The following is a 14,908-nucleotide window of genomic DNA, read 5'->3' as shown; positions in this document are numbered from 1 at the left end:
ATTTTACAAATGGATAAATTGAGGCACAGAGACATTAAGACCCAGATCCACCAAGGTATGTAGGCTCCTGACTCCCAACTGCAGTCTCTGCTGACCAAGCCCCTTTAAGGTGCCTCAGATTGGGAACCTAAGTTCATGAGGCACTTCTGAAAATCTTGGCCACAGTTTATATGCTTCATTGACAGCTTCTTCCAAACAATGTTATGAAAACACTGGGGAAACAACATATCTGATTTGCCTTTACTACCCTCCAACTCCCCAATATTTTTACCATACAAGTAATGCAAGCTTATCTCTGTTACTAATTCTCTGCACATGCCAATTTGCAGTTCAGCAAACTCCACCTATAATACGTTTAAACTATTGCGTTGCTTCTGAAAAAAAGTCTGTGAAAATGATGAAATGAGTCTCTGAAGTAGTGTGTACATTTCTCATTTGTTTTCACTGCAATAATTTTGAATGATGCTTAATTCCTTTCCTATCTACAGATCCACTGTAGGGAAGGCTCCTTCTCTTCTGGCTAGGGCACTGACATCCATGACTAATGGCTTCCAGTCTCCTCCAGACATGTCTGAAGGTAATATAACTGGTTGAATTTTGGAAGATCATGTCATTAAAGGGTTTTATTCTTTCCTTTATACTGTTGGGTGAAAAGCACTGTCCTTATCAGTTATTAAGTTTAACTAGTTTAAAGCTTTATTAATAAAATGTTAGGACAATATATTACCACCTTAATCAAGCATACAGCATAAGTAAAGTAGATAGCTTACTAGGAGAATAGCCCCAGGACTAGGTATTTCTGGCATCTGGTCCAATTTGGTGTAAATCCTGCGCTGCTCCACCTTCCCTTGTCAAACACGCATTCTTTATACTGTGTCCTGTAACGTTGCATGGGCATAAATTATTTAAACTACCTAATCTGCAGACATTCCATTCTAAATATGTTTTCTGATAGAGTTTTAGCTAAGGAGGCACCTGTAACTTTTTTTTTATTTATTCTGCTATCTTTTATTTAACCATTGCTTTCATGTGTTCCTTATTTCTTTCAACTGTTGTTGTATTGTTACATATCTGTTTGTTATGGCCTTGGAGCTGCTGACTAGTTCTGTTCAGTGTTTATCCTTCCTAATCTGTCTTGCTTGTATCTGCCTAGAAAAATTACACATTGTCATTTCACTTTGCCCAGTTATCTACACAGACCAAGAATCCACTGTAGGTAGGATGCAAACCAGCTTTCTGATTTCTTAGCTTTCAAAGGTTGCAATGTCAACAACACACAGAGAAAGCAGGAAAGCTCCCTTTTTACATTTTCTTATAACAATATCTACTTTAACATTAAATACAGTATATTGTACTTTTTGTTCTAATACTCACATGCAACTCCCATTAAGGAATGACATGGATGTGTTATAAAGAGTGTATCCCTTCATGTAGCTCATATTATTTAAGACCTAATTCCTGACAGTTTCTTTTATGTAAAATTCTTGCACATGTGTTGAACTAATGGTAAATCTGTGTGAATGCAGCATACAAGTTCAGGGTGTCAGCGTGGTCCTTTTTTCCTGGAAAAGCGGAAAGCTCGTGTTTGTTTTTTGGGAAGGCACCTTTCCTTTTCCCCTGAGGATGCGTTCTGGATGGAGGGGAACTGTAGGATGGGGACCTACAGATGGTGGGGGAGGATGGGCAAGAAGAGGACAGAGTGAGGAATAGAACTGAAATATCCTCCAGAAAAGCTGTGAGTTTTTATACATAAGAAATTATATATGAAAATCCTTTAATCTGATAAGAACCATAGATTATGAACATTTATATCACTATTATTTTATATTAAAATACTGTTTTAAATCAGATTTATAATAATATGAAACATGAAGTGTTAATGTTTTAATTTTAAAACTAAAGTAAATGCAAATAATTACAGTTAGACAGCCCAAAAAAGAATTTGAAAAGCAACTAGCAAAAAGACACACAAACTAACAGCAATACTTTTTTTTTAAGTACATCAGAAGTAGGAAGCCTGTCAAACAATCAGTGGGGTCACTGGATGATTGAGGTGCTGAAGGAGCATTCAAGTAAGACAAGGCCATTGTGGAGAAACTAAAGACTTCTTTGCATCTGTCTTCACTGCAAAGCATATGAGGGAGATTCCCACATCCCATCCATTTTTTTTTAGATGATTTATTGGAGGAACTATCCTAGATTGAAGTGTCAGTAGAGATGGTTTAGGAACAAATTGATAAATTAAACTGTAATAAGTCACCAGGACCAGATGGTATTCACCTAAATTCTGAAGGAACTCTAATATGAAACTGCAGCGCTACTAACTGTGCAGTGTAACCTATCTGTTAACTCAGCCTCTTTACCAAACAACTAGAGGATAGCTAATGTAATGCTCATTCAAAAAAAAATAAAAAATAAAAAAGGCTCGAGGCAATCCTGGCAATTACAGGCTAGTAGGCCTAACTTCAGTACTAGGAATATTGGTTGAAAATAACACAATTATCAGACACATAGATGAACGCGATAAGTTGACAAAGAGTCAACACAGTTTTTGTAAAGGGAAATCATTCCTCCCCGATCTATTAGAATTCTTTGAGGATGACAACAAGCATGTAGACAAAGATAATCTCTGGATATAGTGTACTTGGACTTTTAGAAAGCCTTTGATAAAGTCCCTCACCAAAGGCTCTTTAGCAAACTAGGCAGTCATAGGATAAGAGGGAAAGTCCTCTCATGGGTCAGTAACTGGTTAAAAGGTAGGAAACAAAGGTTAGGAATAAATGGTCAGTTTTCGTGGTGGAGCTCTGTAAACTATCTTTACCGAGACCAGTGCTGTTCAACATATTCCTAAACGATCTGGAAAAGGGGTAAACAGTGAGGTGGAAAAGTTTGCAGATAATACAAAATTACTCAAAATAGTTAAGTTCAAAGCTGACTGTGAAGAGTTAAAAAGGGATCTCACAAATCTGGGTGATTGGGCACGTGTGTTTCAAAACCTTGTCTCTCTCACCAACAGAAGTTGTCCAGTAAAAGATATTACGTTACCCACCTTGGGCAAAAAAAGGCAGATGAAATTCAATGTTGATAAATCCAAAGTAATTCACATTGGAAAACATAATTCCAACTATACATACAAAATCATAGAAGATTAAGGTTGGAAGAGACCTCAGGAAGTCATCCAGTCCAACCCCCTGCTCAAAGCAGGACCAACCCCAATTACATCATCCAGGGCTTTGTCAAGCCGGGCCTTAAAAACCTCTAAGGAAGGAGATTCCACCACCACATCCCTAGGTAACCCATTCCAGTGCTTTACCACCCTCCTAGTGAAATAGTTTTTCCTAATATCCAACCTAGACCTCCCCCACTGCAACTTGAGACCACTGCTCCTTGTTCTGTCACCTGCCACCACTGGGAACAGCTGAGCTCCATCCTCTTTGGAACTCCCTTTCAGCTTGTTGAACGCTGCTATCAAATTCCCCCCTCACTCTTCTTTTCTGTAGACTAAATAAGCCCAGTTCCCTCAGCCTCTCCTCATAAGTCATGTGCCTCAGCCCTCTAATAATTTCCATTGCTCTCTTCTAGACTGTCTCCAATTTGTCCACATCCTTTTGGGGTGGAGGGGGGGCGGGGAGGGAACTGGATGCAATATTTCAGATGTGGCCTCACCAGTTCCGAATAGAGGGAAATAATCAATTCCCTTGATCTGGCGGCAATGCTCCCACTAATGCAGCCAAATATACCATTAGCTTTCTTGGCAACAAGGGCACACTGTTGACTCATATCCTACTTCTCATCCACTGTAATCCCTAGGTCCTTTTCTGCAGAACTGTCGCTTAGCCAGCCAGTCAGTCCCCAGCCTGTAGCGGTGAATGGGATTCTTCCTTCATAAGTGCAGGACTCTGCACTTGGCCTTGTTGAACCTCATTAGATTTCTTTTGGCTCAATCCTCCAATTTGTCTAGGAGTCTTAATTAACTGTTTGACTCCAAGATCTCTTGCTTGAGTGCTTGTGGCTAGTTCTCTGAAACGATCTGCTCAATGTGCAGTGTGTGTGTGTGTGTGTGTGTGTAATATAATATTAAAAAAGCTAACAATATTAGAAACAATTAGGAAAGAGAGAGATAAGAAAATATCTTAATGCCCCTAAATAAATCAAGAGGATGCCCACACCTTGAACACTGTGTGCAGTTCTGTTTTCTCCATCTAAAAAAGACATGTTGGAATTGGAAAAATACAGAGAAGGGCAACAAAAATGATTAAGAATTAAACTTCCGTATGAAGAGAGATTAAAAAGACTGGGACTGTTCAATTTAGAAAAGAGAAAACTAAAGGGGGATATGCTAGAGGTCTATTAAAATCATGAACGATGTGGAGAAAGTGAATAAGGAAGTGTTATTACCCCTTCACATAACAAGAATCCAGGGTCACCCAATTAAATCAATAGCAGGTTTAAAATAAAAGGAAATACCTCTTCACATAAAGCACAGTCAACTTGTGGAATTTGTTTCCAGTGGCTATGGTGAAGGCCAAAAGTATAACTGAATTAAAAAAAGAATTAGATATGCTCAAGGAGGATAGATCCATCAGTGGTTATTAGCCAAGATGGTGAGGGACACAACTCCATGCTCTGGTGTCTGTAAATTTCTGATTGCTAGAAGCTGAGAGTGGACAATGGGATGGCTCACTTGATACATTGCCCGCTTTTCTTCATACCCTCTGAAGCATCTGGCACTGGCCATTGTTGGAAGACAGGATATTGGGCCGGATGGATCATTGGTCTGATCCAGTATGGCCATTCTTATTTTTTAACATGTACGTTAAAATAGAACAAAGGGACTGAAATGGGACACAAATAATTCCTCTGAGATTCTGATACTATCTAATCCTTCAATCATTCTCTAAATAGAAACTCTCGTACTAATGACTGGGTTACTACTTGTGATTTACTGAATGTTGGAGATTTGTGTTAGTAAATGAGCAAACATATAACTGAAGGGTGAGGAGGAGGGGAAGAAAAGCAGGATACCGCATGTTGTATTTAATGAAAATTGTACTTGGTTCATTTATTGATTGTAATTTTAGATTTAGCTATAACAGTATCAGCTAGTAATACAGTACCAGCTAGTAATACAGTACAGTACATTTTTGTAAAAGCTTCTAGGGGCAGTCTGTTATTGGTTATTTTCTGAGAAATGGGGAGCAATTGATGGTTTGTATGTTATAACACTTACTGCTTAGTGAGGTTCTACTCTAAACCTGTAACTTTGTTTGCCTGTAAAAACACCATACAGACTTCCATTGCTACATATAAATAACTTGTCCTTCTTTCATTCCCATTCATTGTTTTAATCTGTTTTTCCAAGCTGTCTCCTAAGTGCTGGATGCTCACCCCAACTTTTTTCCATATCACGGACCTCCATTCAAATCCCTTCTGTTTTTTCTTTTTAAAAAAAAGCTCACTCCTTCTGTATCCTCACAAGAGGTGAACCAAACAACACATCAAAGATCATCCTCAACCCTTGCAACTCTCAAAAATCCCCCAAAAACAAAAAAAACCTGTTATTCCTTTCTCTGACCTCCTTACTGCATCATTTCTTCCCCGTTTACATCTGTTGAGGCCTTGATCCTTGAGGCTGCTCACATGTGTTAAGTTAAGCATGTACATAAATGTTTGCAGGATCATGGTCATAGATTGTAAGCTCTTCCAGGCAGGAAGGGACTATTGTCATTACTGGTACTTAACAAAAATTAATATTAAAATGAACCATGTAACTGAATGAAGACAGGTTGCCTACAATTAGATACTAATGTGCATGTGAAAGTGAAATTTGAAGGGGAAAAATAACCAGACAACCCGTGACTAGAAATGTACTTTTTTTTTTTTTTTTTTTTTTCCTTGTTTTATGGTGCTATTGACTATCTAACTTGTTTTTTCCACTCCACAGGACACTTACCCATTCATGTGAATAATGGTGTGTGGTGGTAATCAGCATGCATTTTAATATTTACAGAACCACTTCAAGCTTGTCTTGCTACTATCTAACTTTACTTGAGGATTCATGAAAAATGCAAACTAATATTTTTCTCTGTCAGCTTTCACAAGTCATCCCTGTGGTCATTAAAACTATTAATTGTGATATGTGAGTGGTTCCAATCTCACTGGTAGAAGTATTGTCACAGGACACATATACAGTGTGCTGATTGATGTAAGGGCATGCTAGATCACCAGGACCTGCGCCAGGGTTTCTCGCGCCCTAGGCGCACGGCCATTTCGCCGCCTCCTGTGCTGATCCCGCGACTCCGGTGGAGCTGCCGCAGGCATGCCTGTGGAGGGTCTGTTGGTCTGCAGCTCTGATGGAGCTGCCGCAGGCATACCTGCGGGAGGTCCATCGGAGCCGTGGGAGCAGCCGACTGTCTGCAGGCATGACTGCGACAGCTCTACCGGAGCCGCGGACCAACAGACCCTCCGCAGGCATGACTGCGGCAGCTTCACCGAAGCCGCCTGCTCCCCCCCCCCGGGCAAAATGCCACCCCCTCAATAATCCTGGTGCCCTAGGTGATTGCCTAGGCTGCCTAAATGGTAGTGCCGGCACTATAAATCACTTGCACTTTTTAAAAATCTGCAGGTAACAAAGCCATTTATATTTTAAGGCACAGATCCTGCAGTTCTTATACATGTAAATCTCCCATTGACATAAATAAGAACTTTACCTAAGCAGAGATTGCAGGATTTGGCTCAAAAAGTATAAACAGAAATATACTCAGGAAAGCCCTGGAATAAGTTTTTCCAACTTAGGTGTCTGAATTCACACTCCAATATCCATATTTAGGAATTTAAGCAGCCTGACTTTTTTGAAAAGTTTTTAGTGCCTGTATCTTCCAATGAAATCAATAGGAATTGTAACCAATCAATACTCTTGAAAATTCAGGCTATTTATTTAAGGCCCTATATATGGATTTAGCAGCCTATCTTTAAGGACTCAAGTTTGAAAATCTTTGACTTGGTATTTGAAGCAATGTTGAATTAAAGAGATGCCACATACCAACTCTAGCCTGCTTTTGTTGAAAGACCCAAGCCAACATTTTCCAAGTTGGCTGCCTAAAGTTAGACTCCTAAAGCCTCAGTTAGACATCTAAATAAAAACTTTGATTTTCACATGTGCTGAGTACCTGCAACTCCCACTGAAATCAATAGCAAGGTCTGCTTAAAAAATGATGGCACAGTATGGCGCTTTGTTTGGGGAATACTGCTGTGTAACTTACTTGAAACGAATGGCAAGCTTACTCTCACTCCTAATGGAAATTAGATTTCAGTGCATCCAGTAAATACTGTTAGCAGTCTTAGCCTCTGATTATCTTCACATTCTCTAGGGCAGCATTTCTTATTCTTTTTGATTCCAGGGATAGGCTTACTGTCTTCCTAAACTTTCTGACCTTGTCTACACTACAGGGTTACTTCAGTATAACTTGTGGTGTGAATAATCCACACACCTGAGCCAAGCACCGATGTAGACAGAACTATGTCAGCGGGAGAGTTCTCTGTGCTGATAGAAAACTCTTTTCAGTACTCTGGTTTTCAAAGAGCCTATTTCTTGTACATTGTGCAAAAGTCTCTACATGCACTGAAACATTAGGGTTTGTTTTCCTAGCTGCCAGCTGTCTCTGAGGCTACTTTAAATTTCCATCTGTTCAAATTGGAAGAAATCTGTATCTTGATACCATCCCTTGTAGAGCCAGCTCTGCTTTCACTTTCGTTGCTGTTTACAATATTCTCTCTTGATCTGAGGAACTCATTGTATTTGTATTTATACTAAACAGCTTTAGTGTTGGTTTTTTTGTGGTTAGAAAACCTTTTCTGGTTTGAGTGAATACTGTTACAGTGGAGCTGTAACAGAGTTTGAAACTACTGCAGCATCACTTTATTAGTATGATATAGCAGGGATGTTCAAACTTTTGTATATTGTGGCCCACGTGGTCATATGGATAGACTCTCATAGCAGTGGTTCCCAAATTTTAACAGCCTGTGAACCCCTTTCACTAAAATGTTAGGTCTCACGAATCCCCTTCTAAAAATGAATATTTCCAGGGATTTTCTCCTTTACCTTAGTATAAATTATAAAAAGCAATGATCTTGGAAATATAAAATGGTTTTTATGACATGCTTATTACACACCATTTATTATTATTTATCATTACAGTATTTTTATTACATTATGAGAATGGCAACACTCTTCCAAGATCTCCCCTTCATAGCTTGCAAAGAGTTGTGTGGCACCTTATAGACTAAGGTGCCACAGAACTCTTTGCCGCTTTTACAGATCCAGACTAACACAGCTACCCCTCTGATCCTTCATAGTTTGTATCACTTTGAATAAGCCTGTTTATAAGACAAGGCTCCTGTGTTTCATCAAGGAGTATCAGATGTGAAACGGCTTCTTAAATACCTTTATGCTAACTCAGAGTTCCACCTACCCAAGCATTCAGATCTTGAGCAGTCCAGGCAAACAACTCATGTTACAACAAGGCTTAAACTTGTTCTTTGTAATAATTTTAAAAAACATACTAGCTATTTATTTTAAAGACAGCAAAAAATATCCACCTCCTTTTTCATTTCTTATAAGGAGTTATGAAGTTTAAATCTCCTCAATGTGATAGATATGATTGCTTTGATCTGCTTAGCTCTTGGAAGTCCAGGGGCTCCAGGTTGCCGGTCCTGTGCTGTCCGGGGTCCCTATGGACAGTTCTGTCCGCCATTAGGGAATTTTTTCCCAAGAACCGCCTGTAACATTTTGTGAGGCCCAGTTTGAGAACCACGGATTCATAGGAACCTCCTCTCCCATTCGTGATCTCATAACATTTCTGTCACAAATAAAGCAGTTGCTTTCATGGATGGTTTACTAATATTCTATACTGTTAAGCAATTAGAGTGTGTAATATAACAAAATAGTAAATCAAGTATGGAAGTTTAAGGAACGTTATTTCTAATTGCTTGAAATCCTGTTAAATGAAGAAGGGAGTAGATGAATAATAGAATTTACTCACTAAACAAATTCTGAAACTGTTTGGTTTTCAATCTGTAAATTGGATTTGGTTTTGGATTGTAAATTTGGATTTGATGTGCTCACATTTTAATAATATTCATTATGCACATTTTCCTTTTACATTTTGCATAATCAAAATGCAAGTACTAAACCTTCTACCCTACAAACACTTGTGTGTTTTTTAAATCTGTGAATAGTTGCACAAAAGTGAACGGGACTACTTACGCATGTATATCTTCAAGATTGAGGATTAATAGTTTATTGCCTCACTCTCTTTACAATTAGAAATGGCTACAACTTCCTCTTCAAATCAAGATACAGAAATTCTAGGCAAAAACATGTATTTTTCTTTCAGTTTGCACAATAGTACAAAAATGGTTGTAGATGCTGTGATGGTGTTCGTTCTAATGCTGCTTTACTCTAATGGATATTAGGGCAAGTTCACTGCTGGCTCCATGAGTGGAATTTAATTGAGTTCAGTGGAGTAGCTCTTATATAAAGAGGCCACTGATGAGGCTTAATTTAATTTAGTTAATTTTTAAGCATTTATTTTGGTTAAGGTGTATTGGTGTAAAATTAGTCATGGAATTTTCCTTAATCTGAAATATACTTTTGATAATTGTTAATACAAATAACTCGAGTGTTCAGTTTGGAATGTGCAAAGCAAGACTGTGTAATGATTTTAATTTGCCTTATATAAAAAATGTGAAGGATCCGCTGCTGTGCTATCAGTGGCTGAATCTGTGTCTTGCTAGTGTTTATGTAGCTGTTCCCTGATGTGTCCTTAATTCTGTCTTCATAATTTTAAAATCCTCTCTCTCTTCCTTCTAATAATCTTGATAAGGAGGCAAGGTTGCCCTGCTTGTGTAAACTGCTTCATGTCATTGTCTGTCTGAAATTTATGAACTATTGCTGGATGAGTTCAGGCACTGACCACACCGTGCATATACTAAACTGAAACTCACAGCGTAGAATCTGTAGATTTGAGTAGACCTAGCATTAACTTGGCAGTCCCAAATGAGAAAAGAACAGAACCATTAATCTGCCTCTTCACCCAAAATTTAAAGAAATCTCACATCCTCGCACAGATGCTGGAGCTGTTTCACTGGTGCAAGCAATGGTAGAAGTACTATTGACTGCCTGTGTATAAGCCAGGAATAGGCAACCTTTGGCACTTTGGCTGGGCCGGTTTGTTTACCTGCTGTGTCCGCAGGTTCGGCTGATCATGGCTCCCACTGGCGCTGTCTGCAGTCCCAGGCCAATGGAGGCCGCGGGAAGCAGCGGCCAGCACGTCCCTCGGACGCACTGCTGCCCTGGTGTAAACCCAGCTAAGAGCTGCATTTCTACAGAAAGAGACAAGTCTCTGCTTGCGAAAGCCAGTATACTTGATCCTGCCTGTCCTTGTTTGGAAATTATTGATTAAAAAAGAGAAATTTTCCTTTTTTCTTCAGCTGCACTGTTCCCTTTTGGGTTTGTCTTACCTCTTGTCAGTCTGTGAATTAGCCAGGATTTATTTGTATTTAGGCTGAAATGGCCCCATATTCTGATTCCCAGGTTGATATTGATCTACCACATTTTTTCAGTTATTCAGCATTCTAACAACTTTTGCATTTGCATTAGTAAATCTTCTGAAGGCATTTTCTCTTGGTTCTTGCTGTACACAACTGGTTACAGAATCATGTTATTAAGATAAAAAGAATCCAGGTTAATTACGTTATTAAACTGTGGAGAGTCTTGTTAACTCATCTCAAGATCATGATCTACCTAATAAAACCAGCAGTGAATTTGGCCAACAATATCTAGTTTTCAAGCCGCTGTTTGAATGACTTTGCTTAATCTTCCTGTTCTTGGGATGAAGATTGCACCTTTTAGCACCAGGCAACTTCACATTTGTCACTTAACTGATTTGCTTTGATTTTATTTCAGTGCGAAGCAGATTGAGGGCTATAGTGGGAGCTTCTACCAACTGGAGGTACAGTGTACATGAATGTATTTTTTCTTTCATTTCCTATACCCTTGAGAGAGCTCACTTTCACAGCAATGGAGATTAACAGCATTATACAACTAACCTGTGGGAAAACACCTGGCTGAGGCTGGAGAAAACAATGAAAACTGAAGACTTTTGAATTCTGAATTAGTGGCTAAAGTTTGAGGTGGCAGCTTGTGTAGACATGCCCGAGCTAGCTTTGGGACCAGAACAGTGAAGGTACAGCACTGCATGCTTAAGTGCTGGCTTGCTGTGTAAATAATTACCCAGCGTTCTGGGCAGGCTTGTACAGCCCACTCTGAAGCACATGCCATCTCATCTTCACTGCTCTGGTACCATACTAGCCAGATTAAGCTAGCTAAGGTATGGTTACGTGAACTGCAATTATACCCATTGATTGCAGTGTAGATCTACCCTAAGTTTTGTTGTATGAAATTACAACATGGTTGTAATGGTGATTCATGGTTCAGGAATCTCTTGTGGAAATCAGTGCCATTTTACATTGAGATTCGTCTATCTTGTGTGTACGTGTAGGGTTTATAATATTTTTGAGATTATGAACACTCTTCTTACCCAATGAACTGCAAAAATTGATAGACAGTTTACATCGACTCTATTGTGCTGTTGTATGTGTATATATAACTAAATATATTTATATAATCCAGATTACAGATGTGATTCAACATGTCGAAGTCAATAGAAACACATTGACTTCAGTGAGAGTTGGATCGGGTTTTAAGATTCTTGTATATCTAACCCTAGGGCTGCATGTACTGGACCACAAAACGCATGCGAGATTCTGCTCTACTTAATGGCTGTTTGTATCAATTTTGCTGATGTGAAAAGTCTACACATGGCTTTTATAATGAGTGATACGGGGTTGGACCATTTTGGAGGAAACCTGTTATAGTATTAGATGATTGTGCTTGATCCTATGTTTAGCTAATTCAGAAATACAAGATTTCCTTTCTATGAATGTTTGTCACCTAGCAGTTGATACATGGATGGATTATTTGTGTAATATTTTAGGACTAGTACTGCGGTATTTAAAAATATTGATGGTTTTGAGGAATAGTATTTCCTTATAACATACTATAGACAGCATAACCCCTAATATTTTCATCTATGTAGATGAAAGTGAATTTTTCTAAAACTTTTAGGGGTGAAAGCCTGGCTTCCTTGAAGACAATAGGAGTTTTGCCATTGACTTCAAAGGAGATTTTAATATGTCTATTAAAAGTGCAATGTAGGAGTAGGGTGGAGAAAGGAATATAATTGGATCTCTTGTTCAATTCCTACAGGTTTATGGACTGTGTTGAATTTGCACCTGTAACTATCAATTTCATTTAGACCTCTCCTTTAAAACTTTGCCTCTTCCCTGGAACGTTTCACTGATAGTCCAAACTAGAGATAAATCCACAGAAACTAAAGAATAGAGCATCTTCACTTAGCAATCTGGTGTATTCCATGTCTGTACAGCTGTGTAACTTAGAATGTAGACCTTTTGGTGTAGGAACTGTAACTTCTTCTCTGCTCTTTGAACTCTGATATCCACTCAAGCTGGTTGAAAAATAAATAACATTTCACAGTATTGTTAAAGCAGTGAAAGTTTTTATTTCCCTCAAAATATTGTGTGAAATTTTTGGTTTCTTTGATTAAAATGTTCTATCTTTTAGTATTTTTTGAAAACATTTCAAAATGGGTTTTGGTGAGGGGGGGGAAGCTCTCTTGCGCGCTCTCTCTCTCTCTCTTCCCCTCGCCCCCCTCCACTGGAAAACAGAGGTTTTGCATTTGAAACGGCATTTTTCAGTCAAAAAAACCCACCCCCAAACTTTTGTTAGAAAACTTGGGACCAACTCCGCTATGCACAATGGCGCATAATACTGTATTATAACATGTACAAAAGATCATGCTGCACATATGTGAGTGGTATAGAGCCATTGTGAGAGCTAAAAAAAAAAAAAAGTTTGCTGTGCCTGGTCCAAGAAACAGGTTAGTGTTTGAGAGAATATCTTCAGCATTATATTTGAACTCTCTTAGGTTTAACAGATTTAATACCCATTTGTTATATAGATTTAGTATTGACTTTAGAAGAGTTATAAAATATATGATTTCTAAAGTTAGGTTGCACTTTTAAAGGGAGGGAACTTCTGAGGCTCATGTAAGGAGTGATGTTTAGAGCAAGAGTTTTATTTGCCATCTGCATCTCTGCAGGGAAGTAAGGTGGGATGAGGTGTCTCCTTATTCTCCTGTACAGGCTATATGCCTCATGGATGACCTCGTTGTGCGGAGAGCACCCTCTGCAGGAGCAGTGTGTCTTTTTCTGCATAGATGGATTGGGGAATGGATAGATTTGGTTTTCACCTTCTGTCAATGTGCTGGCCAGCACAGGTGAGCTGGTATGGCGGGAAAGTAAACTGCTGTTGGTGCAGAACACTGGCAGGTTACTTTTCTCTTGGAACAAAGTGCTGGTGGGGGGTAGGGAGAAGAACTGAGAAGGGAATAGCAATGGAGTCATAGTTCCCTCTCTGGTCTCCTTACTCCAAGGCAGATTGTAAAGTGATAATCAGAACCTAGTAAATTTAACAGATTGATTGATTTATTTTTTTTATTTATTTATTTTTTTTTTTACGTTGGAAGAGTTGGGCTATAGTAAATGTGAGCTATAAGAATCTGTACAAAAATCATTTAGGTTAAATTATGTTTCCTTAAAATAAAGCATTTGAAATAGTGTTTTTTAAAGCAGTGCAGGTTTTTTTTAAAACAACTTTGCATCATTCAGGATTGGACATATATTTTTATTTAACTCTCTCGTGTACAAAGTATGCTATTTTATTTGATAAAACCATCACATCCTGTTCATTAAGAGTTTGCACATAGTTTACTCTTAAAATTTCTGATTACAATATGTTGTAATTCTCTATTCCTCTCCTGACATTTGATCCCTGGTATAATATATACTTTTTTCTGACTGCTGCTGGTTTTTTTGTTTTTTGTTTTTTGTTTTTTTTTAAACATCGATCTACAGCATGGCATATTTTGGGGAGAGTTGCATCCTGTATTCTGCTGCTGATCTCAATTTCTTTTCTTCCCAGTGACCATGTGCAAGCAATGCATGAAAGAAAAGACTTACATAGTCTGTTGGCCAAACAGCAGGAAGACTTGCCACCTAGGAAAATGAATGATAGCTACATAGAGGTTATTTTACCTCTAGGAAGTCAACCTGAATTAAGAGAAAAATATCTGAATGTACATAATACTGTGAGGTAACAAGGCAATCTTTTTATGCATATGGAAAAATAAAAATAGCTTATCTACTGTTAATGTAGTTGAATTCTCATTATTTATGTCCTAGGTTTGGAAGAATTCTTGAAGATCTTGACAGCTTAGGAGGTATGTAACTATACCTATGTTTAATGCAAATTTACTGTTACTATATTAGAACAAGAGATAGCAAATGTCTGTTTGAAGATGTAGCTATTGTGTTGTTTGGAGTGAATTACTTCAGAACAATATACAGTAAAAGCTTTGTTATCCGGCATGCTGGGAGAGTCGGCGGTGCTGGTAATTAAAAAATCCCAGTTAAATAAGAGGGAGGGTGTGGGGGACGGGTTTTGGGGCGGGGGTTGGGGCATGGAAGACAGTGCGGAGTGCCGGACCGGGCAGTGCTAACCTCAGGCAGCTCCCCACAAGCGGTGACGTGTCCCTGCTGCTCCTAGGCGTAGGCATGGCTAGGCGGCTCTGCGCAGTGCCCCCGCCTGCTAGTGCTGCCCCTGCAGCTCCCACTGGCTGGCCGGTGTTCAGGGCAGGGTGGAGGCAGTGTGAATAGCTGCCTAGCTGCGCCTTTGCCTGGGAGCAGCAGAGACAGGTTACCCCCCTCC

General features: G+C 39.0%; 1 protein-coding gene across 4 annotated transcripts in view; it reads left to right on the top strand.

Annotated features, from left to right (window-relative positions):
- ACOT9 (acyl-CoA thioesterase 9) overlaps positions 1 to 14,908 on the top strand; it is a 39,022-nt gene that overhangs the window by 2,721 nt on the left and 21,393 nt on the right. For 2 of the 4 annotated variants that reach the window (XM_030574895.1, XM_030574886.1), the window contains exons 2-6: positions 489 to 577; positions 5,945 to 5,971; positions 10,967 to 11,012; positions 14,123 to 14,293; positions 14,383 to 14,420. In XM_030574895.1, the coding sequence (XP_030430755.1) occupies positions 489 to 577; positions 5,945 to 5,971; positions 10,967 to 11,012; positions 14,123 to 14,293; positions 14,383 to 14,420 (371 nt within the window). Of the gene's footprint in view, positions 1 to 488; positions 578 to 5,944; positions 5,972 to 10,966; positions 11,013 to 14,122; positions 14,294 to 14,382; positions 14,421 to 14,908 lie in introns of those variants that run through there. The other 2 variants (XM_030574903.1, XM_030574913.1) reach the window with 2 other exon arrangements.

Source organism: Gopherus evgoodei, chromosome 1, assembly GCF_007399415.2.
Source record: "Gopherus evgoodei ecotype Sinaloan lineage chromosome 1, rGopEvg1_v1.p, whole genome shotgun sequence".
Taxonomy (NCBI): domain Eukaryota; kingdom Metazoa; phylum Chordata; order Testudines; family Testudinidae; genus Gopherus; species Gopherus evgoodei.
Note: the sequence above shows the minus strand (reverse complement) of the source record. Positions and strands in the feature narration are given on the sequence as shown.